The sequence below is a fragment of the Syngnathus leptorhynchus genome, chromosome 10 (genome assembly GCF_054491065.1).
Source record: "Syngnathus leptorhynchus isolate UIUO chromosome 10, UIUO_Slep, whole genome shotgun sequence".
Classification (NCBI taxonomy): Eukaryota; Metazoa; Chordata; class Actinopteri; order Syngnathiformes; family Syngnathidae; genus Syngnathus; species Syngnathus leptorhynchus.
In genome coordinates, this window is record NC_141204.1 from 6,587,939 (window position 1) to 6,610,721 (window position 22,783).

The 22,783-nt window shown below is 40.3% G+C and overlaps 1 protein-coding gene across 3 annotated transcripts in view; it reads right to left on the minus strand.

Annotated features, from left to right (window-relative positions):
• Nucleotides 1-2,089: 2,089 nt before the first annotated feature.
• adgrb3 (adhesion G protein-coupled receptor B3) overlaps nt 2,090-22,783 on the minus strand; it is an 85,601-nt gene continuing 64,907 nt past the window's right edge. For 2 of the 3 annotated variants that reach the window (XM_085921666.1, XM_085921667.1), the window contains 15 exons: nt 20,190-20,316; nt 19,180-19,283; nt 18,984-19,086; nt 13,910-14,060; nt 12,544-12,613; nt 12,097-12,163; nt 11,103-11,206; nt 10,397-10,495; nt 9,999-10,170; nt 9,792-9,887; nt 8,806-8,845; nt 6,704-7,383; nt 6,230-6,265; nt 5,288-5,392; nt 2,090-3,151 (listed from right to left, as the gene is read on the minus strand). In XM_085921666.1, coding sequence (XP_085777792.1) covers nt 2,963-3,151; nt 5,288-5,392; nt 6,230-6,265; nt 6,704-7,383; nt 8,806-8,845; nt 9,792-9,887; nt 9,999-10,170; nt 10,397-10,495; nt 11,103-11,206; nt 12,097-12,163; nt 12,544-12,613; nt 13,910-14,060; nt 18,984-19,086; nt 19,180-19,283; nt 20,190-20,316 — 2,143 coding nt within the window. In that variant the 3' untranslated portion in view covers nt 2,090-2,962. The remainder of the gene's footprint in view (nt 3,152-5,287; nt 5,393-6,229; nt 6,266-6,703; nt 7,384-8,805; nt 8,846-9,791; nt 9,888-9,998; nt 10,171-10,396; nt 10,496-11,102; nt 11,207-12,096; nt 12,164-12,543; nt 12,614-13,909; nt 14,061-18,983; nt 19,087-19,179; nt 19,284-20,189; nt 20,317-22,783) is intronic. The other variant, XM_085921668.1, reaches the window with a different exon arrangement.

Sequence of the window (22,783 nt, forward strand, 5' to 3'; positions counted from 1 at the left end):
GTGGAAACAATGATCTCAAGACATACAAAAAAAAACACCAGGAAAACCAACATGGACAAAAAGGACAAGAAAAATAAACCAAAGTTCAAATCAAAACCAAACAAAATAAGAAGATGACATTTACTGATAATTGAAATAATTTATTATTACTTAATTCACTCACAAATGGATTTAGCCATGATTTATTCTGCTGTAGGAATAGCAACAGGTTGTCTGTACCTTTTGCCAGCTAATGGAAGAACATTTACTTGTTCTGTATGTCATTATATGACTGGCATAGATAGGTGAAAAAAGATTCATCTGTAATCAATAATATTTTTCAAATGAGTTCCAAAGGCACCCAGATTGGAAATGAGTGAGTGTCTATCAAGTGATGTATTGACTTTGAGTCCCATAAGGTCTACCTGACATATCCGCAAAGCAATTAAAAGGTGTTTTTCAAAATCCTTATGTTGCCCTTTAATGTGGGTATGTATCAAATAAAATTGACAGTAAATACATTTATCCTAGGATTAGTGTTAGACACTCAGCCTTGGCCTGGGGCGGATTTGCATGAAATTTGCTGGGTTTGTTCAATTAGTGTTTGTGGCATACGCACCTTGTCACCGAGTATTCTGTGAGGCCGCTTTTGAGCTTGCTTATTATGCGATATGCCGCCCCCATGTCGCTTGCTAATAAACGAAATAAGCCGTGAGCAAAAACGAAATAAATAAATTAAAGCAGAGATGTGACAGATCAGTCTTGTTTAATCTTTTCCTTCCTTCCTACGTCATCTTTTACACAAATTCCTCCTGGGTTAAAAGGATAAAACACTTTTTAATGGTCTCAAAAAAATTCCCAGGCTTGCGTGTAAGATGGTCTCACAGCAGATTCTGGGTTTAAATCTTGGCCTTGTGACTAGTTTGGGAACTACTTCTCTAATAGGTCTGGGAAGGCAAATGAAAAATCATCCCCGTAATATATTTATTTTTTTTTTTTGTTATAGTTGTGACACTGATACAGCGGTCATAGCCCGGCCTGCGGCATTTCCGCAGGTTAGAACTCTCCTCACAGGCCCCTTTTGATGAAGCACCACTAGCTCAGTCGTGCACGTGGGATCAGAGTGATGCCTGAAGGATCAGAGTGATTGTTTTATTCACACTGTGGGCCCTCTTTGTGTTCAAGAAGCCTGAAGGTGGGGTTGCCACTCACTCCTCGGGGGGCTGTCAGCATCCACAGTTCTATTTAGCAACACGCAAATAACATGGGCAGTGTGTGATGCCAAGGGCACAATATCTTGAGTCAGCAATTTTATACACACAACTCTGCAACTATCTTCTTGCCGACTAGTTTTTGAAAATATGTTGAGCAGTTACCAAGTAGATCATCTGCCGTGTTTACAATTTTGTTATATCTGATGAGAGCTTTAAGTTTTATTTTCCTTAAGAGCCAAGAATACTAGTACATAGTTTGTTTTTCATCTGTTGCACTTAAATTATGCAGGTTCTCTTCATAACTCCTATCAAAAGTTGTTTTTCAGACATTGAATTGGAAAGGAAGGACATCCCTTAGGTCTTAAGTCTTCAAACAGTAAATGTGATGTGACCATTCCTCCCCCTATGCTACCAATTGTTGTTAGTCCGAGGTCACAGCAGACATTTGTTTCCCTTTTTTGTTGCTGCATTGCATGCTGAGCTGCCCACACCCGTACATAGTTGATAACCTCATCCCATTTGTGCTCCGACTCACCCGTGTTAAATGTTTAAAAGGGTAACCTTGTGGTTGTAATGAATGGCCCACTCACCTTCTGAATGTGTTCCACTCCAAATGAAAATAAATAAAAAAAATCTGTTGGAGGGATGAACTTATTAAACACATCAGTAAACTTTACAGTACAAACTATCAACAAGGAGTGACAATAAACTGAACTGAAAGTCATACTGACTTGAATATTAATAGTTTGGCCCAATCGATCTGTTTAGGTCTATCATGGCACTAGATACCAGCAAATCTATTAAAAATAAATCCAAAACAACAGTGAGAGAGGAAACTCCAAGCAAACAACAAAGTTGACACCACATCTGAAGCAGTACGAACATATTTCCTCTTTTATTTACATTCCTTTTCAAATGTTAACATTTTCGCTATAACTTTTGATCAGGTTGGCATTATTTTATTTTTTTTCCTCATTAAAATAAATTGGCACAATTAAAACATATGTAGACAAAAGTTTATTTACACCATACAACATTTCGTTTTTTTTTTTTTTTTTTTTTTTAAATATTTTATACAGGGCTGCAGATGGGAGAGCTTGCCGGGGATCCTTCAAGCAGGTTCCGCAGTATTAAAGTTGTGAAATATATTATTTATATAAAAGTGAGTATTATCTTTATTGCATTGAAAGCAATGAAGAATGTAGCCGGACAAACATTCATTTTAATATGACACAAAAGATACTCTTTGCTTCCCCATGTTTCATACTAGAAAGTAAAAAGTGTCGCAATGGCCAAACGGACTGTTATAAACGTTTTAAAAACCTGCATAAATATATACATTGTGCTCCTGGGCCTAGCAGCAACCAGACCCAATGAAGCTGGGACCACATGGCGTGTAGTTTGCTCTGTGAGGTTTCTTCTTGACGTTGTAATTTTTTTTCCCTCTTTCTCGCCAATTCCTTGAAAAGATAATTTGAAACACGTGATGGTAGATATTGTACACCAGGCTGCCCCACACTAAGTACACTAGTGAGAATACAAAAAAAGTAACACTGATGGTTTTCCTTATCCCTTTTTTCCCCCCCATTGTTCCTCTCTCTTTCTCTCTCATCAGTCTTGTATTGGCACATAAAGTCCCTGCCATGCTCCGATTATCCCGACACGAATGTCAAGGCTGTTAGAAAAGTCTGTTGCTTGATTCAGTGCAAAATACATCACCTCTTCTTTGTCTTCTCCTCCTTCCCGAGTTTGCATTTTCTTCTTCAATTTTAGACCTCTGTTTGGAAATCCCCCTCCTGGACGTCCAAGGGGAGGTTGACACACTTTTCCCACTCAGCGGGCGTCATTTCCAGTGAGTCCTTGGCGCTAGAGTCTAGTACATTCATAGTGGCGTAATTCTGGTACTCGCACGCTGGGTTGTAGCTCTCCCACGGGTTCTTGTTTGGCATTGCCTTGTCCTGTGAACACGGCCACGTTAGTCAGCACCACATCTTTGTCGCATGGAGTTTTATAGCTACAATATTATGCAGTCATCCCCTCTCATCCGGGAATCCGGGATGTGTTCCAGATTCACCTGGAATATTTGGTTCAAACACATTCTAAACTTTTCCAACCAATACAATGACTTTTAAAACTCACAATTGTAACATTTTCATGAGGGGAAGTAAAAATAAACAATTGAGATGATGTGGTTGCACAAGTGTGTGTGCCCTTTTACAACCGGGGATACGGGTGTGTTCTCAACCAGTCACAACCACATTAGCTCAGTTTATTTTTTTTATTTTCTCTCTAAAATATTGAACTGGGTATGGATCTCCTTATTGGTGGAAAAAGTTTGGAAGTAGTGTTAGACCGATTATGGGTCGGGCCGATTATTGGGGCCGATATTTGGCATTTTGCCGATTATCTTTATTATCATTCCAACGGCCAATAAGTGATCAATCCAAAACTGGTTCATGGATTATAGTTTAGTCCTATGGGTATTGTACTTTTTATCCCGCTATAGTTACATTAAGCAGATGTTGGATCTTAGTTCTGAATGACTCCTATTGCATACTGTCAAAATATAACATTGAGGTACTTTCAAATCATATCGGTTGCTGACTATTTGGAAGTGCTCTATCCATGTAGTTCTATCATATCACAACAGCCTAGCATTTGAACAGAGGTGTGTAGACTTTTTCAATGCACTGTATGCTGTTTATATGTGAGCCATTTGTCTCGGTGCACCCGCACTGACTGCGCCAAAGACGTTGTCGCAAATAGGTAGGAGGCTCCGCTCGCAGGCAGGGAATATGAAATGGAAAGTCATTTCTGAGAGAATCACTGCAGTAGATTCATTGGTAGTGGACGAGGGGAGTCGGGGAAAAAAAGGAGGGAGGGTGTTTGTGTGTGTGTGCGTGTGCTGATCTTCTCAAGGTTTGTGTTTGCACTACTTGGAAAGATTAACAAGATGGGGCTATGATGGTTATTATTGTTAGAGCATTATTATAGCTCAATGTTTGGAGAAAATCACATTAGATTAACCTGTAAAGTTTACTATATTCCTGCCAAAACACAAATATCCCGACATTTTTGTGAGTAGTGTATAATGTAAGTCATAGCTCTGCAAAGTCTATTTAGAAGCCCACACAATCTTCTATTTAATGGTCTATGCACCTCGGATGCCGTATTTTTTATTTAGCGCTGCCTGTTGTTTGTAGATGTGTGTGTATTTCAATTACCTTGCTGTGATTTAGAAGTCTGGCTCACAGTTGCATAGAATATCTGATCCATCTGATTCGAATTGGCAGATTAAAAATGTTTTTATCCATTTATGATCAAACAGGGGTTTAAATTTATGAATTCAAGATTTTTGAGTTCTGTTTCTACAGTGGCGATGTAACCCAAATGTATATGTGTCGAATGATTTAAAGCTGGGTGCTGCGATGGAACACGCACAGTTACACATCCCCCCTGGTTCGATAGTTTAGGTGTAAACGGCATTGGCGGATTAATGTCAGATCATCCGTTACAGCCCTCATGCGGCTATTTTGTCGGATCCAGGTGTCAAATAGGCAACTGACATGACAAATATCCGAAGTGCCTCACATGGGAGGAATAAAATGGGAATTGTGTCATAGTGTAAACGCAGCCTTAGAAGAACAGCACACTTTAGGTCAGGTAGGAATGCTGATAGATTAAATCATCTGCCATGCATTTATGGTTTGGGAAAAAAAAAAAGATGGTTTCGCTAAGTAGGTAAATGTGTATGTAAATCAAAGTGCATTCATGGCCTTGCATTGGAATGGATGCACTCTCGAGAGCAGCTACATTAGCAAACATCTTTGTTCCTTGTGACTGGCCTGGTGGAGAAAATGCATCTTTTCTTTAAAAAAAACAAAAAAACAGAAGAGGGTAGGCAGGCTGTCACCCGAATAACCCCGCTTGCCCCCCATGGTCAGCTGCTGGCGCTGTATTCATGCACAAAATGTTTTCTATAACTTCTCATTAGCACAATCACACACACGTAGCCTGCACTGCACATCTAAATAAGCTCTAGCTGAATTTAAATGTAGCTGAGAGCCACCCCCCACTGGTTTCCTGTTACTCACCATGCTCCCCATATTTGGTATGTCTCGAAATCGGTCCAGGGTTTGAAATTTCTGATTCAGTTCCTGGAACAGCTCCATGTGTCTTTTCCTGGTGTGCATGACTTTCTGCAATGGCAAGGTTTTTGCTTTGGTATTGACAGCCAATAATGCAAATGCATCTTCTCTCCACCCACTTGCACTCTGATCAATGTGTTAGTGTCAAGGTAGTTTGCTTGTAGGCCAGGTTTTAATCAGATCTGCTCGGGTCTGCATATATACTGTAACATACCGCCAAAATAAAGGAAACATTGGGATGATTTGTACGAGGACGGCAGAAGTACTTAATTCAAAATGGCAGGAGTAACCGGATCTAACTTAATTCTTTTGTGACAAATTGCCTCATTTAACGTTTTGTTGGCGTAAGAGGAACCCTTATAATCCAATCTTGGCCCAGGGCTTCTTCCATTTAAAGGGGTTGTTGCGTGTCTACTTGAAGCAAAATGCTCCCTATGCCAGAAGCTTTCGTTCTGTTTCCTTTACTTTGCAAGGGTGCACTATATATTTCTATATATATGCAGTAAAACCTGATTTGGCAATGCAAAGGAATGCAAAAAACTGCCAAAAGAGGGGTGGAATTTGCACGGCAAGACTAGTGCTTCAAATCAGACGTGAAATGTGCAAATGACTTTAAAAGCATATCGTTTAAAAGTCAGCGCAGAGGCGATGGATGGAGGAGATGAAGGACAAAATGTTGATGAGAACGCTCGTCCTGTTTGTCAGTTGACAGCCTTGCTTTTACCTTAACTACATAGCGTGACAATAAATCTTGTAAACTCCAATAAGCTTAAGAGGCACAACAAGTTCGAGTAAATCAAATGACAAACACAAGGATGGCTTTACTCTGTATATTAAAAAAAAAAAAAAAGATGCATGTCTTGAGGAAAGGAACATGTTTCCACATACCTCAAAGTCCAAATCAGAATATCGTGATTTTCTTCTCTGTAAAAAGAAAAAACAAACATGAAAATATGATGAAGAAAAAAAATACAGATCAGAGACAGAACATAAATACTAAAAGGTTTATCAGAAAGTCTGTCTTCACAAATACTGTGGTGCCTTCACTTACATGATTTGCATTTAAGTCAAAGTTTGTAACTAGCTCTGCTCAACCTACGACATGCGCCTCTTGGTTTGGCTTTATGGTCAGTACGTTTCACATTGCTAATATAGTTACAAAAAAATATATTTGATAGTTTCTTGTAACAAAATACCCATGTTCTTGTGTTGCTTGTATCTTTCATGAACTCTATATTTGTTTTGTGGTGTCTGTTTTTCCTCAAGCTACATCAATAGTGACCGTATTAACGCCTTGTTATGGTGTCGGTGTTGCTAGTTAAGATACGTAAAAATACACCGTGCCATATTATCTGGGAATACCTCTAAGGAGCTCATGGAGATCGTAGAGCCCGTCTCACTCCTCGAGAGGCCAGCGCTTTCCTCCATCTCAGCGAGGAAGTTCTTGACGGCCGTGCGGGGTTCAAAGGGCAGGTTCTGCATCTGCTCAGGGGCGCTGGGGTACTGCTGCTCCAGGTTCACATTCATGTGGTCCACGCCTGACGGGCTGATGTTGAAGTCAGGGCTCATCTTGTAATGCATCAGCCTCTCGTGTGGCAGAGTATCCATGGTGATGTTCATCTTGGTGTCGTCCTTCAAGTGAGCCGGGAGGGTAGCCGACCCCGAAAGCGTTGCCGCCGAGGAGCGGGGCATGACAATGTAGTCCGTCTCCATCATCTGACCCTGAGGTGGGTGGCCCTCCATGTCGTGGCTGCCCATATTCTGGTCACTCTGGCGCATGGCATCGTCGGTGCACAGGTAAACGGTGCGGCGCATATCGGCGTTGTTGTCGCCCAGCGACTGCTCCTTTAGCTCGCCCACTCCCATGGGCATGTGCAGTGCTGAAGGCTGTTGAATGATCACTTTGGAGATGATGTTGCCAGGCAGCGTAGAGTAGTTGAGGCCTTCAGGAGCTTTCTCGTCCTCCTCGTCGTTGAGGGATATGCGGGAAAGCGTGCCGGTGACGGTAGCAGCGCGACACGAGCCCATGTCCTTGTGGAGGGCTGCCAGGAAGGAATCACATGTTGGAAGTACATGTCTGACACAGCGTGCGCATGATCATAACAGAATAATTCCAGGTGATATCATCCAATTTGCGAAGGAAGTGAGTAAAGTGCACTGACAGGCAACATAACATCGGCTGACCTTTGTGACAGCTGATGCTTTTATCTTGGCAGACTGACACATTTAACAAACCGGTTCATTAAAATTTTAAAGTACCTGTCGAGCAATCAAGTGATTTTTTTTTTCTGCAATTATTTTTGCCTAATGAATAGGAATAAGAAGTAAGGTTTTAAAAAAAATCACACAAGACAGTGCTGCTCAGCTAAATGGACATAAGGTTTCAATGTAAAAAAAAAAAGTTTTTATGTTCAATTTTTTTATTGGTACTTCCTGCTAAAGGCATCTTTTGGATCAGATCTTGACTTTAAGATCAAAGCTCTGTTAATAAGTACATTCCCATCAACGGTCGCACTCAAGGCGAGAGTGTAGAATGCGACTTGTGCACTACTAATACCTGTCATTGTAAAACTGTGCGCACAGAAAATAATCTGTGAAATACGCTGAAGTTTTACAACCATTTGATCATGATTTATTCATGACATCTGACTACTTTTCCTTTTTCTTGTCAGGTAGGTGCACTTTAGTTTGACAGGACTGCACCGTGTTGAATGATGTGGGCCAAAAGACTTTCTGAGAGCTGTGAATAAGTGCGGTTTTTACAAATGAGTTAGGCTTAACACGTTCCAATTTTTTTTTTTTATACCAATTCTTAAAACATATTCTTGTCAGTGGCTCAAAAGTACAAAAGAACAAAAGTCTCAATATTATCTTCCCAAACTTACAAGGAATATTCTCTAAAGGCACAAACTCCTATTTCTGATGGTGTGGAACATATTTATAGAAAGCCTAATGACAGTGTGTCATGCATCGCGTAAAGATTTCCACATAAAAGGAGTAGCCATCAGCTGTTTTGATGCTGTTTTGTTCTCAGATTAAAGTCAATGGTTTGGTAACTGTGAAAAACTCCTGTGGGGATTGTTGGCTGTTATGTAACTGCAGCTATTTTTACTGTATAACCTCTTTTGTTTTGTTTTTTTGCAAGGAGAGGCAATTGTTGTTACAGTGCTGAACATAAATATTAACACTGCATCAGATTAGTTGGAGAAAAGAAAAAGATTCCTTTCAGACTCAATGTTTGATGTCAGACAAAATGCTCTCATAAATGCGGGGTCAGTAATTGCAAATGAATTTTGTCAACAGGCAATGTAATAATCATACAGATAATGATGTCACAAACGACCGATAAAGCAAAAAGTTCAGTTAAAAGATTTGAAATTCATAAAACAAGACTGCAGGCGAGTCTAACCCATCATCAGATTTATGAAAGTCACTCTTGGCAGTTTAAGCTAATGTGCTTTTACCTGATCGGCAGGCGATGTCTACGTCCTTCTCGAAGTCCGTCTGCAAACAAGGGATAGTGTGACGAGTAAAACATTTCATGTATACTATATGAGAAAAACCTCTTAGAATGATGCACGTCATTTAAACCAAAACATGAAATCATTTTTTCAAAGCATGAATGCATATCTATGCATGACAATTCAAATGATGAAGGGAGGGCACGTTGCCCCAGCTGCAAATAACCGTATTGAACTGAGAGAGCCAGACGGCACTCTGCTTTTGTGAAGACTATTTCCCTCCAAGGGGTATTACAATACTAATGGCCGATCATTTCTCCAACATGCTAGTGGTACCGTGGTACGAGATGAAAAGACTGACATCCGAATTTCAAAGGTCGGGCCGAGAGCGATGCTCCATTATCCCGGGAGAGGAAATGAGAGAGATGCGCGCCTGATGGGGATGGGGTCACTAATTTCAATCAAACGGAAATAAAGGGTTGAGCTTTAAAGGACTAAGAGGAGCACTAATGTCATGTAGTATCTATTCAGAGATAATTATGAGACAATAAAAAACAATCCACTGCTAAATGATGGGAAGTATTGTTGAACCTCTAAGGTAGCGAACATCCTCAAGCGGAGATTTGCAAGTTGCCTTTTATAAAGAAGATAAATGCAATTCATTGCGAGGCGTACATTCCATCCTCCTCTATTTATCATTATTGACTGATCCATTTTGCACTGAGCTGCCTCGACAGATATGCATGACTAATTTGCATACGAAGAACAAGCTGACTCAGCAAAGTGGCATGACCCCGCTGTTGAGTGTGCACAGTTTTCTGGAGAACATTGTTGTCAACTTATGTTGACCTTCCCTTATGTTGTACTGAGCACAGGACCGAAGCACATGCATTGCTTTTGTAAATCACAGCAAATTCAATTTGAAATGTTATGTCGTCATATTTAGAAACATCGCTTCAGCCGTGGCTCTAATGACAAAACACACTTACCATTATCTGAGCGTGGCCATTAGGAAAGCCCCCTGTTGCATCACCACTGATTGGATCTTGGCAGTTTCTGAGTCGACATCTGAATGCATCTTGGACCTAAGGGCAAGAATATTTCTCAACTTTTGCTCGAGTTCTTATCAATACATTAGGGTAAAATCGGGATGATAAGGGAAGAAAATTGTTTCTGAGGAGGAATAATGGCTCTACCTCTCTCCGTAGGATACAGTGCACCATTACTATGACAAAACCCTGCAGTGAATCAAAGACTGCAAAGAGGATTTGAAAGAGGATGGAGCGCTTGTCCGTCATGGCGAGCACTGCGGACATCCAGGTCAAGGCCAGGAGAGGCAGAACGACGCAGGAGCTCCATAAAGACGCCCTGAGAGGATTTAGAGAAGGAATAAGGCATATTACTGCTGGGTATTGGTAGTTATCTAAAGGCTCTTAATTCACCAGCACAACAACAACGTTTTTTTTTTCATTTTTATTTTTATGCCGTGATCTGATTTATAGCGGTAACAGCAGTTGCCATGGCAGTGGCTCTGCATTATCGAGGTGGACCTGCTGTATATGCAGCATTGTCTTATTGATTCACAGTCACTTACATTGCATTGCTGGCTGTAGTCGCTGACAAAGCAGTCGTTGATACAACACCACATTTGGCGCACTTGAGAGTCAATCCTGTGTGCGGCTCACTCATCTGTCTGCAGGGCAGAAAAGACAACGGCGTGACCAAGCACGCTAACAAACCGCAAAATGTGCGTTGTTGAATATTAGCACACGCGACCAGCGTGTGGGCGTTAGAGTGTTTCATCTTGGACTTATTCTGCCAACAAAATATGTATTTATGTCGCTCCCGTGAGAGAACTGACCTCTTTATGTCCTATGATTTCCTTAACAACATTGAAATAAGCTCCAACTCTGTAAATGCTTAAAGCAGATGTTTGCTCTAGTAATCCTCCTCTAATTGTAAAAGGCAATTTACCTTTCAGCAATTGTTAAAAAATACAAATACACAGCAATAAACGCATTTACTGACAGAAGTGAAGTTATATAAATTATGGATTAAGAAAGATGACGTAACATCTAATGTCACAGGCCCTATCGAACACATTACTCAACTAGTGTCAGAACAATATAATATAATACAATATAATAGCAAGTTAAACATTTTCTTTAATATTGAAAAAGCAAAGCATATACTTGTGAGCAGTATTGTTAGCACCAGAAGAGAACAAGGGATCAAATTTGGTATTACTCATGCAGTATTGAAGTAATACATAATAAAAGAAGAAAAATGAAGGTACTAACAAGGACGTGCTGTCATACCCTGCTCGATGCTTCATCTTCTTGTCCAGTATGCCGTCTCTGGACACTAATTTATTAAACACCAGAATACCGATCACCATGTTGACCTGGAATTGAAGCAGAGATCTTCAATAAATCATACCAATGCAACAATTATTTTAAACTTAATGTTAAAAGCATCCTCTGCCGGGATGACGTTTTCCATTAGTTGCGAATGATAGATGTCATTGTCCCATTTTTCTCCCCACCTCAATTTTGCGTGTGTGCACTGAGCTTCGACCTCTAGCTTCTGTTTTTTTCCCCCCCCCTCATATCTGTCACATTTCAGCCAGGGGATGAGCCATGCCGTGCACACTCAGGCCGGCACGGCAGCCTTAGGAAAAGATCTGCCTAATAAGAAACACTTTCCCACTCAAAGGCACCTTCATCAAGCATTAGCGGCAACTTTACTGACGGAAAACTGGAGCAGCAGTGTGCAAATTTACCCTTTATGTAGTTGCTTTACAAATAAATGGAAGTGCTTCTTGTTCATGCTGCCAGGTTTAGGTTTGAGGTGAAAGAAAACTAGACCGAACATGAAAAAGATTTCCTGTCTCTGACTGAAGAATGTCTCTTGCTCAGAAACTTTTATAAAATATGACTTTATTACAGATTCCGCCGCTGAATATTTGTTTCCCCCCCACACAAAGTGACATTCAGTATTCCAGCGGGATGTCACTCTGACAGATTAAGAGCTTCAATATTTCTATTTTAACAACTCTGTAACATATTTTGTGAATATCATTGAGTTTGGTTATAACAAATTTTCCCAAACTTGAATAAAATTTGTTGGTGTATATTGTTTCTGTACAACGTTGGCAATAAATCGAGACGGTAGCTCCCCATTTTACCACAATATTTCTTGTGCTTCCTTGCTATTGACTTGACTTATATGTAACATCTAAATTTCCCACCTGTCCCCTGTAGTCGAGAATTGGCTCTACTGGGTGAGGCTTACCAGAACAACAGCAGCTGCAGGTCCAACAAAGGCATACAGGAGCCCTCCCTCCAAAGACAGCCAACAGCTGCAGAGAAAGGAGGGAGCAACAGTTAACTTGCAGCCAGTGATTAAGATCTGAGTTAATGGCACACAAAATAACATCCATGAGTATCCCCCCCCAATCGTCAGGGGAGTAGGCGCCATATGCCGTAACTCTATTTGCAGATTTTCACACACTAAAGAGATTCTAAGCAGTGTTCATGCCATCGCTATCAAGCTGCGATACAACTCCAGAAATTGGGGTCCTGCTGAGCGATCTCTAAATCAGATTGCGTTTGCGGGAACTGTCTTTATGGCTCTGTTTCGGATAAGTGGGCCACTGCAGAGGCACTTAATCATTACACTTAAGTGTTATCGTTCATGTAGCGGAGTGAATATTCAGTGGTAGGAAACAGAGCAACTTACTATAAGGGTGTCCCATAGCCTTTTGTTTTGGTGAAGCCCATCGATACAGCAACTACTAAAGCCGGTAATCCTTGAATAGAAAACAACCAATGATTAGTCAATCCATAAAAATGCTATGAATGGATTATAAATTAATGTATGACAGACATTAAAGGTGCAGAAGTCAAAATCCCATGTGATTTTTTTTCATAACCACAGTCCTGGAGGCTTGAATCATTGTAAAGTAAAAAAAAAAAAAAATCCAATGCCCTGGTGTGACGGGATCAGTTCCTCTTCTGTGTGCTCAGAATATTAACGTTTTGGAAAGCGCGTGCAGGTGCTATTGATGTAATCAGTTTCCTGGAGGCAGGAGTCGCATGCGGCCCTTGTGGCCGTCCATAGTCTGCCTCTGCAGTGCTCACGCACACGCGAGTCCCATAAATCATCGCCCGCAGTATTTCATACGGGGCGGAATTATGAGACAACAGGTGACGTTTGCCCTGCATCTCTTTAGTAATCCATTTTAAAATTGCTCTCATTCTGAATGTGATGACAAATGCCACGTATATTTCTAATCAAGAAGAGGAATCTGGGGGAAAAAAGTCTGATTTAGCATCCAATAATCTGTTGAGGCATGTTTCTTATCATTTTAAATGAATAGCTAGAGCTATGTTCACGAAGCAGTGGCTCTGTAATGACTAAGAGAGCCATGTTTGTTGCTAGGTAACAAGAAGAATGAATGTGGGCTCTTTCAAAAACATTTCTCTTTTTAAAAGAGACCTTTCTGCTTGTCTGAAAGAAGGAACACTGAACCAGGACACGCAAATACTTTTGAAATCATGAACAAATTAGATTTGTTGGAATTTGAATTAGACTGGTGGGTCTATGGAATAAAAAAGAAAAAAAAAATTTCTTCCACCAAGGATAAAAAAAGATATCTAGAACTAATAGAAAATGTTACACAACGGTTAGAAGTTATGTTAGAAGTATAACAATTTCTTCCACCAAGGATAAAAAAAGATATCTAGAACTAATAAAAAAATGTTACACAACGGTTAGAAGTTATGTTACAAGTAATAAAAAAGGTTACACAATGGTTGTATTCAAGTACTATGACACTATTTTATATAATTCATGTGATGACTACCATTACATGTTCAGTGTACTACTTTGTGTAACTTGCTATGTAACCTCTACACTGGAATAACAACTCAGAAACCTCCCTGCCATCCATCCCATAATTCAAGGTTGGTCCATGTTGAATTGAGTGCAAAAGCATCATAGGATGACGATCCGGCCTCCTCATACAATTACTTTTACAAAACGAACCTTGAGTTGAAGGGCAGAAGCAGTGAGCTGTCAATGAGAAATTTTGCCGCTTACTTACCCCAGCCTAGACAGAGAAAGCGCTTGCGGATGAGTCTGGTCCGAACCTTTCCTGTCACTGCCATGTAAGACTGCCAAGCCTCCGTGAGAACCCAGCAGAACGATGCCAAGAAGAAGAAGTGCAGAAGGGCTGTTGTCATAATGCAGACACCCTAATCACAAATAGAAGAACAGTAAAACGTACAATTATACAAAAAATACTTCCAAATTGTCATTGATATGAAAACAAGCTTTAAACATGGCAAATCAGAGGACAAAATGGTTCTTGGTTCATGTTCTTGCTTCTGCCGTCCAGACACAAAATAAAACTAACCACCTTTGGCTTGGTGAAAATAACAATAAATTCCCCCTAAAAGCAAAAACCATCACTCTGTGTGGTACATAAAACATATTTGAACCAGTTGGATATGCAGCATCAGAGGCGGCAATGGCCATCAATATCAGAGCCAGGTTGCATTCCTCTGCATTGACCCTCATTAGTATGCTGCGGATCCTACACGCACCCAAGGTCAACTGTTGTGTTTTATGCTGAATAATGAGAGCAAACAAACCAAAATACTTCTTAAATGACAGAGCAGAAGGCTGCACTAGAAGAAGGAGATAGCATTCCGGCTCAATAATGGAACGGCTCTTTGCGGCTTCATTAGTTCGTCCATCTTTGTTCCACGGAGAGACGTCGCCGGAGGGAGATTGTTTACGAGAGGATTAGAAATAAAGAGGCATCCTTAAGAGTCTTGTCAAGGCACACTGACACTGACTGAGGATACTTTGCACTTTTTTATCTACAAGTAGTCAAGTATAGTGTGAGGTAAAGAGTGAAGTGCATCATTCCATCCTAGCGACTTCCCCTGTAAGTGTCCATTGAGAGAACCACACTAAATCCACCCCCTGCTGTGCACACGGGGTTCAAACACAAGAATAATCCCGTATTACCGCGTACCTGACAAGTGGGTAGGTATTTACTTAAGCCCATGGGAGACATTAAACACACAAATGTGAATTGAAACACGACAAGAGAAGCTTTTCAGTAGCGTGGGATCAAGGCAACTGTGAATAAATGAAGGGTAAAACTGTGACATGGTTGACACAATACACTATTTCTTGTACACTTTACAGTATTTCAATTTTTAAAACGTAGCGCAGGTGTACTTCATGAAGTGAAATCAATAACCCATAACTAGTACTTGCAACACAATCATGCTCTAGATATGCTTGAAAGTATCAACGTATCAATCCAATTAAGGTCTACTAATAATCCCAAGGCATTCCATGCATTGATCAGTAATGTCACATTCTAAAGTCCAATATGTAATTCTGAACTCATATACATTTTGAAGCATTATATTGACAACATCTGATGTGTTGTTATTGAAATAACGACCAGCAATTGAAAACATTTGCCACATGCAGCGTGTGTTTTCTTTTCAGTGTACACTGCAGAATACTCGTGTTGAATAAACAGCTCTGCTGTTTCCTGGAAACAGGTCATTTGTATTATATTTGATTTACTGATCTGCCTATACCATTCAACATCACAAGTGCATGCAGATGAATACTCCTCATTATGCGCATTATGAAAGCACCGGACGACTGTAGCCAGTCATACAAAACGAGCGAGGATGAAACCGGGAGTTCACACTGGCCTTTAGAAAAGCAAATGTCGGGAGCTCACTGTGTTGGTATCCATGGAAACAAAGAAAGTGAGGAAGGGACCACATTATAATATCATAGAGCTGATAAGACTGCAACAAGAGGAACTGTTAAAACTGATTCAATGCCAGCATGTTGGTCAGAATATACGTCTGAAGAATTAATTAGACCATACAAGAAAAGTCTCAATCATTTCTATATGTTGGTAAATTAAAGATTAATTGTTGCAACACACTCTCAAACGCCATTGCATGATACACTCGTGGCACTGGTGGCATTCGGTGTATGCAAAAGGGGATTTCCGTAATACATTTGAAGAAAATGATACTTTTGAAGTATTAGAAACTGACTCTAATTGGATTAAATTCATGTTGACTTAATGTTTCATACTAAATCCCTTAGAGCACAAAACAGTTTTATTTGCCAATCATTGTGAATTGTTTCATTGTTTACTATTCTTTCTTATAGATTGCAGCAGAACTCCTTGCTTGCTGCAGGCTATAAATAAAATATTTCTCATCCTGTAATACATCTAGTTTTCAAACGGCAAACACTAAAATAATATTGTTATAAAATCACAAACTAAAAGTAGTGAAAAGAAAGGTTGAGAGTTTGCGAGAGTTCTGGTTCCAATTCTAATTTTTGTATATCACAACAGTGCCCATGTGTCTTGATTTGCCTTTTGGAAAGCAACATGAAAACAGAGAGAGGACAAAGGCAAAGCACAGACATGCAGAGGTGACTCACTGATGCTCCTGCTCCCGAGAGGACACCTCCGCAACTCAGAGATGATTTCTATTAGGTGACAAGCAACCCGGAATCCACAAACAATGGAGCCAATTACATGCACTTCTTTCAAGAGTTGGAGCAACAACAAGTGAGGCGATGTCATGCAGCACAGCAATTAAACCCACACCAGGACTACGCATGTTTTCGCTGGCCTACTGCTCTAACACGAGGTCTGATCAAACGCGTGGAATTTTTCTCAAATATTTTTGCAACACGAGTGGAGTGACTTAAGAAAACAAAGGCACAATTATTTCTTTTCATACTTTCTTTTCAACAGCACCGAAGGAGCCTGACAAAAAGAATCTAGCTTGCCAATTATTCATGGAACATTTCTTAGTTCTTGGTGACCAATTAAGGCTCACCATGCAATTACCTCCAAAAACATGAAGCCCCGTTTGCTTTTAAAAAAAATCTTTCAAGCCATGATATCTTACTTTGGTTGGAGGTCTCTTTGAAATAGCTGTGTCTGTTGGGAGTTACATTTTCAGTATGCTCGTGGATTTTGATCAACCCACTGAAGATACAAATGAGGCAAATATATAATTAACAGGACTCAGTGCGTATTATTTGATAAATGGCGTTCCTTGTAATCAAGACATCAAGATGACTTGATTGAATCAGACAAGGCTTAAAATCAACCCGGTTTTAAAATCCCTCCATGGATCAATTCTGTGCATTCATTGGCTGCGACTGTGCACCAGATAAATGTGGACCAGCCAGGATTTCACCATGTGTGGAATCCGATTTTGACAAATGCAACAGGCAGAAATATTCTTTATGCAACATGTTGACCTTTCTTCGAGGATTCAAACATAGGTGTGTGTGCCAGCAAATCACATTTTATGCAGTTCCTCTTTCCTGCCATCGCTCATTATCCATGATTTCATTTTCACTGAGCATAAACGGTGAAACGGTCCTTGAACAGTGTCCTGTAAAAACCTCTGGCAAGGCCATCCTCTTCCTGATAGGTTTTACCTTCACAAAAAGGATCCACAAGTAACAATTTAGTTTGATGATAGAGCACTGGGCAAAATAAATAATCTAGACTCATGAGACAGGATGGTGGATCTGGGTAAAAGTATAACTTCAATCCCACAATTGACAGAATAACATGTTTTTGTAATCTGACAATGTGTCAGCGTAGTGCTGCCAAATGACTGAGGAGGGCATCTGTGTGGGCAGCTAGTAAATCATAACAACTGTTTGCCAAACTTTTTTTGTAATCCTTTACAGGCCACTAACCAAAGCTGGAGCGCTAATGCATATTTATGAGGAGCTGCCATTGTCCTTTTGAATCCTCCTCACTTAAACGTCAACTTCAGCCTTTTATTATCAACAACAACAACAACAAAGAACAGAAATGTCTGAAGTGTCTCACTGAATTGAGAAAAGTACAAGAGTTGCTTTTAAGCTGCAGTTGAACTTTAAAGATTGCTGAAGATATTCTCTCAACTGCTTCATTAGTCTTTGACTGAGTGGTGCACCATGTTCCCTGGCGTGTATGTGTCATATGCTACAAAACCCACTGGCAAACTATTGCAGAGCTGCTCATTAGAAATCCCCCTACCCTTCCAAAATCATTTCAAGTCATCATTTCAGAGTCATCTGTTCTTTTGTAACTTTGCTTTTTTTGGCAACAAATGTCTAGATGAGCCACATTTGGTCGGTCAGTGTGGCCAAAGACAATATAACTCGATTTAAGACCATCTGACACTCAACTTTGAACTGTACAACCTTCAACTGCAAGGAATACTTTATTTTCCATTCAAATTACACACTAACGGCTTCTTAGCATGGTACCCAAAAGAAAACGAGCCATTTGCTTGACAGGGACTGCACTAAAGCTGTTACATTCTTGTTTGTTTGCACTCTATAACACAGAGAACAGCTGGCATGCAAAATGCACCATAAAACAGATTACACATCCGATAAATGCAGTTTTTTTTTCTCCCCCATGTTTAGTCTTCTTATGCCTCTTTACAAAACACTAAGAAACATTTGAAACACTTTACCTACAACTTAGTCTTTAGAAAATGTTGTGGGTATATACTTATTTAATGTTAGTTGTATCCTATAAATCTTTTAGTGCCTTCTGGTAAAACTTGAGAAAGAAAAAGAATATAAAGCCAACATTCTCAATTGAGATGGACATCTGACAACATTTTCTTGATTTGTTGTTGACTATAGGGGAAATAATATCCAATTACTTGTTATTTATAATATAACATTATTATGGGTAAAGAAATGGAACACAGTAATAATAATAATAATAATACCAGGAGAGGCTGTGCATGGATCTGATTTCATGTTGTCGTTCTGCTAGTGGCATACAATTTCCAAGTCATACATCATATTGGCTCAAGACTTGGGAAACTAATTGCATGATATGGACAAAATTTGATTGCTTGCCTACAGTGCCTGGCCCTACTTTTCAAAGTTCAAAGCATCCATAAGAGCCCTGAAAAGTTACAGGGAATGCTGCATTTCTTTGTGACATCAAACCCAAGCTTAACGTGGCAAGTACAACTCCCCAAATTGTATTCATTTGATTCCATTGTGTTTGTTTTTACAATCATTGGACCTCTATAAATCTCTTTAGAGACGCTAGTATCAGGAAATGAGGAAATTACACTTACCGCATTGTGTGTTTGTGTTTGCCCCACAAGGATCAATATATTGGAGCAGATGATAGATAAGCAGAAGTTAAGCAAGATGATGGATCGTTCTGAGCGGATGTATCTAAGAAATCAGAGGACATAAAAATGCGACTGCACTTTTAGATAGAAGACACATAATTTCACATTTTGTCATCATGGAACAGTCATCTATTACCTCCATAACACGGCGTAGATCACCGCCAACGTGATCAAGGCGAGGCATGACAGACCGCAGCCAACTATCAGTGTCACAGATGGGACCCCTGAGTATCCCATGGTCTGTAGAGCAGGTCAGTAGGAGATCCAACAGTGCATGCAAGACAGTCAATATTTACTGATGCACACAGAGGGGACCAGTCCAAAATAAGCCACAGCACAATAGGTGCATAATGTTTGTTCACATGTATTGGAGAAGTGGCTTGTGTAATGGTCATTGTATTCACCCTTTCCTCTAGGGGAGCTCCAGAGTGTGTGATGTGTTGTTAGGTGTGTCAATAGAATAGAATAGAATAGAATAGAATAGAATAGAATAGAATAGAATAGAATGCTTTTATTGTCATTGTACAACAGGTATACAACAGAACTTGGAGTGCTGGCAACAGAGGAAGTGAATAAATACGTTAACTAAACATGCAAGTATGTAATGCACACACTATGTACTGTCTCTCTTCCATCTGCATTGCAATGTTACATAAAAGACTAATATTGTAGATTCTGGTGTGAATTATTATTATTATTATTATTATTATTATTATTATTATTATTATTATTGAAATTGCTCAATACTATCAATCTTAAGTAACGTGACTGGGGCCTAGCAGTAATTTCTGGACCTTCTGCTGCAAGCCAATGCAGGCCAGGCTGTACTGTACTGTGAGCACTCTATGTTCTCACGGTTAATTTCTCCAATAATACAAATTGGGACTACAATTTTTTTTCCAATCCATGATCATGCATTATTAAAGCCACAAGATAGGATAGAGAAAAAAACGTATAGCGACTTTAAGCTTCTTTTTTGGGGAAAAACGCGTTACTGTGTATAGACTAGAAAAGACCCCCCGTCATTGCCACACACAAACACGCACAAACTCCACCCTCAGCATCGAATTAACTGGATTAGCGCCCCCTTTCTTATCCTACCCTAAAGAAAAAGATAATAATGAATAAGAACGACGGATCACTTACCATTTCTCTGGGTTGCTGAGCCAAAATGGCGAAGGTAGACACACGATCACATAAGCATTTTGTATGCGAGGCATCTGTCAGCACAGTTCTACACGCCTTTGTGGACCAAGCTCCCCAAGAATCGTTCCTGCAACGATAAGAAGGCGATTTTCAAACACGCTCCTTCCACATGTGGCATTTAAAGAGACGCGATTCTTCTTTTTTTATATATATATACTTGTATTATTCATACATGCACGAGGGCTACAGAAAATAATGAAATAAACAAATGGAAAAGAAAAGCGCTGCAGCTCTCGGAGCATGCAGCTGTACGGAGCCAAGAGAGCAGAGAGCGCTTCGGCGGAAAGGAGGAGGGGGTTGGTAAGGGAGCTGTCCACATACCCCGGTGCTGATTCCAACATAAACATACCGCGCAGTTATCAATAACGCTTAAACACGATCGGTCATATTTACCTGCATCGCTTCCTGTGCTTCCTTTCTCTTACTCTCTCTTTCTTGCTTTTTTTTTTTAAATTTTATTCCATCCACATGCCTCCGTTCCGAGCGACCGCTTTCCCCCTCTTTACGCACCTGTTATTCCGTTCTTTTTCTTGCTTTTTTTCCCTCCCCCTGCACTGCTTTAATTAGCAGCCTTTGGAGGCTTCCTAGCAAGGATTTTTCACCCTGGAATCAGACTGATGCTGCGCGACTCTTAGCCGGCGTCAGAGAAGGGGGGAGGCTGGCCCAATGAGAGCAGATATGCGCGCTATCGCGGACTGTGTTGACTCGGCTGGGGGTCCACTTCCAATGCGGGGATAATAATGCTTCGGGATAATTCCTCAAAGTCATCGTAAGACTAAAAGGGTGGTCGCCCTTGGGCAAGATGCGAGTGAAATTTGAACCTCGCAAAAGTGAGACCACCCCGCCGGAGCTATGTGAATGGTTGCTGCCGGTATCCACTTCACATCACTGTGTTGGGGAATGGGAGCACCTCTGTTTGTTATTCATTTTTTTCATTTGAGTCGTTAATTGTCACACCATTGTCTCTACTTTTTATACTATAGAAAAACAAATTTAAAATAAAATAAACCAAAATAAATCATGATCATCGTGACTGTGAACCTCTTCATATAATATAAGTTGAGAATCATCTGTTACGTGTCACTAGGTCCAAAACATATTTCCTGACAAAACATACATACAGTGGAGCCTCGGTTTTCGAACACAATCCGTTCCAGAAGGCTGTTCGAGAAGTGCATCGTTCGTATTCCGAATCATGTTTTCAGATTACAAATAATGAAAAAAAAATCCAGGAAAAAAACCCCGCCTTTTTAAAGCATTTTTTCATTTGCGCATTTCTGTCCGATCGCGCAACTGCAGCGCACCGCCGAACGCGCAACCGTAGCGCGTCACCGACCGCACAACTGCACTGCGCTGGTTGCATTATTGTGACAGAGCGGTCGCTAAAATTTAGAAAATATTTTTAAAGTCCTGATGTACTTTCCAAAATTTAAGAGGACCGCAATGCGCAGGAAGCTTAATTTTGGTCCGATCGCGCAACTGCAGCGCAGCGTCGAACGCGCAACCGTCACGCGCCGCCGACCTCGCAACTGTCACGCACCGCCGACCGCGCAACTGCACCGCGCTGGTGGCATTATTATGACAGAGCGGTCGCTAAAATTTAGAAAATATTTTCAAAGTCCTAATGGACTTTCCAAAATTCAAGTGGACCTCAGTGCGCAAGGAGCTTAATTTGGTCCGGTCGCGCACAGTATATATATATATATATATATATATGCAGTGCACAAACAAAACACTCCAGAGCACAGATCTCTGCCAATGCTACACAAGCCCAAATTCAATCAAAAGAGGATTTATAGATAACGACTTCCTGTATATCCCTGAACGTTGTCATTGAGATTCATGCATTATTTACCCGTAAGCTAAAAAAGAAAGAAAAAAAAATAGTGCAACGTCAACAAAAGCAAACAATAACTGCCTGACAGTGCAAACAAAAACTTAAGCATCATTCTCAAGGCCCATTATTTGATACAGCTCTTATATCACATCTAAATCAATCTTGCAGGTTAATGTTATGACTTGTGAGTGTATCGCTAGGTGTATATTAATGCACCAAGCAACCTCTGCTGTGTCATTTGATCAATATGGCAGCAATGTTTATTATTCCAGGAAGGGACAGTGGAGACTGTAGTCTGAATTTCCCAAAAGGGCTGAGCAGCTCCAGCCTGTCTGCTCACACTCACACATCAATAAAATAAAATCTACTATGTGGTCCCTTATCATCTCTTCACCCCATTCCAAAGCTTGAATTAACAAGTGCTACACGTTTCTTCTTATCTCTTGCTATTCAGCTGACGCATTGGACCGATTCAAATCATTTTTAAGCACGACTCATCTGACTGAGCCTGACAAGATAATAATTAATTAAGCTGAGTGGACAGCTAAAGTGTGGATCCACTTATGATATATAACGTGAAAATCCCTTTTTTTTTTGGCTCAACAACTTTTGCAAAAAAAAAAAAAAAAAAGAATTTTAAGTGGGCATCATGTAGGCCGTGGACATGATTGGAGAGCCGGCTGTCAATGAGGATCCT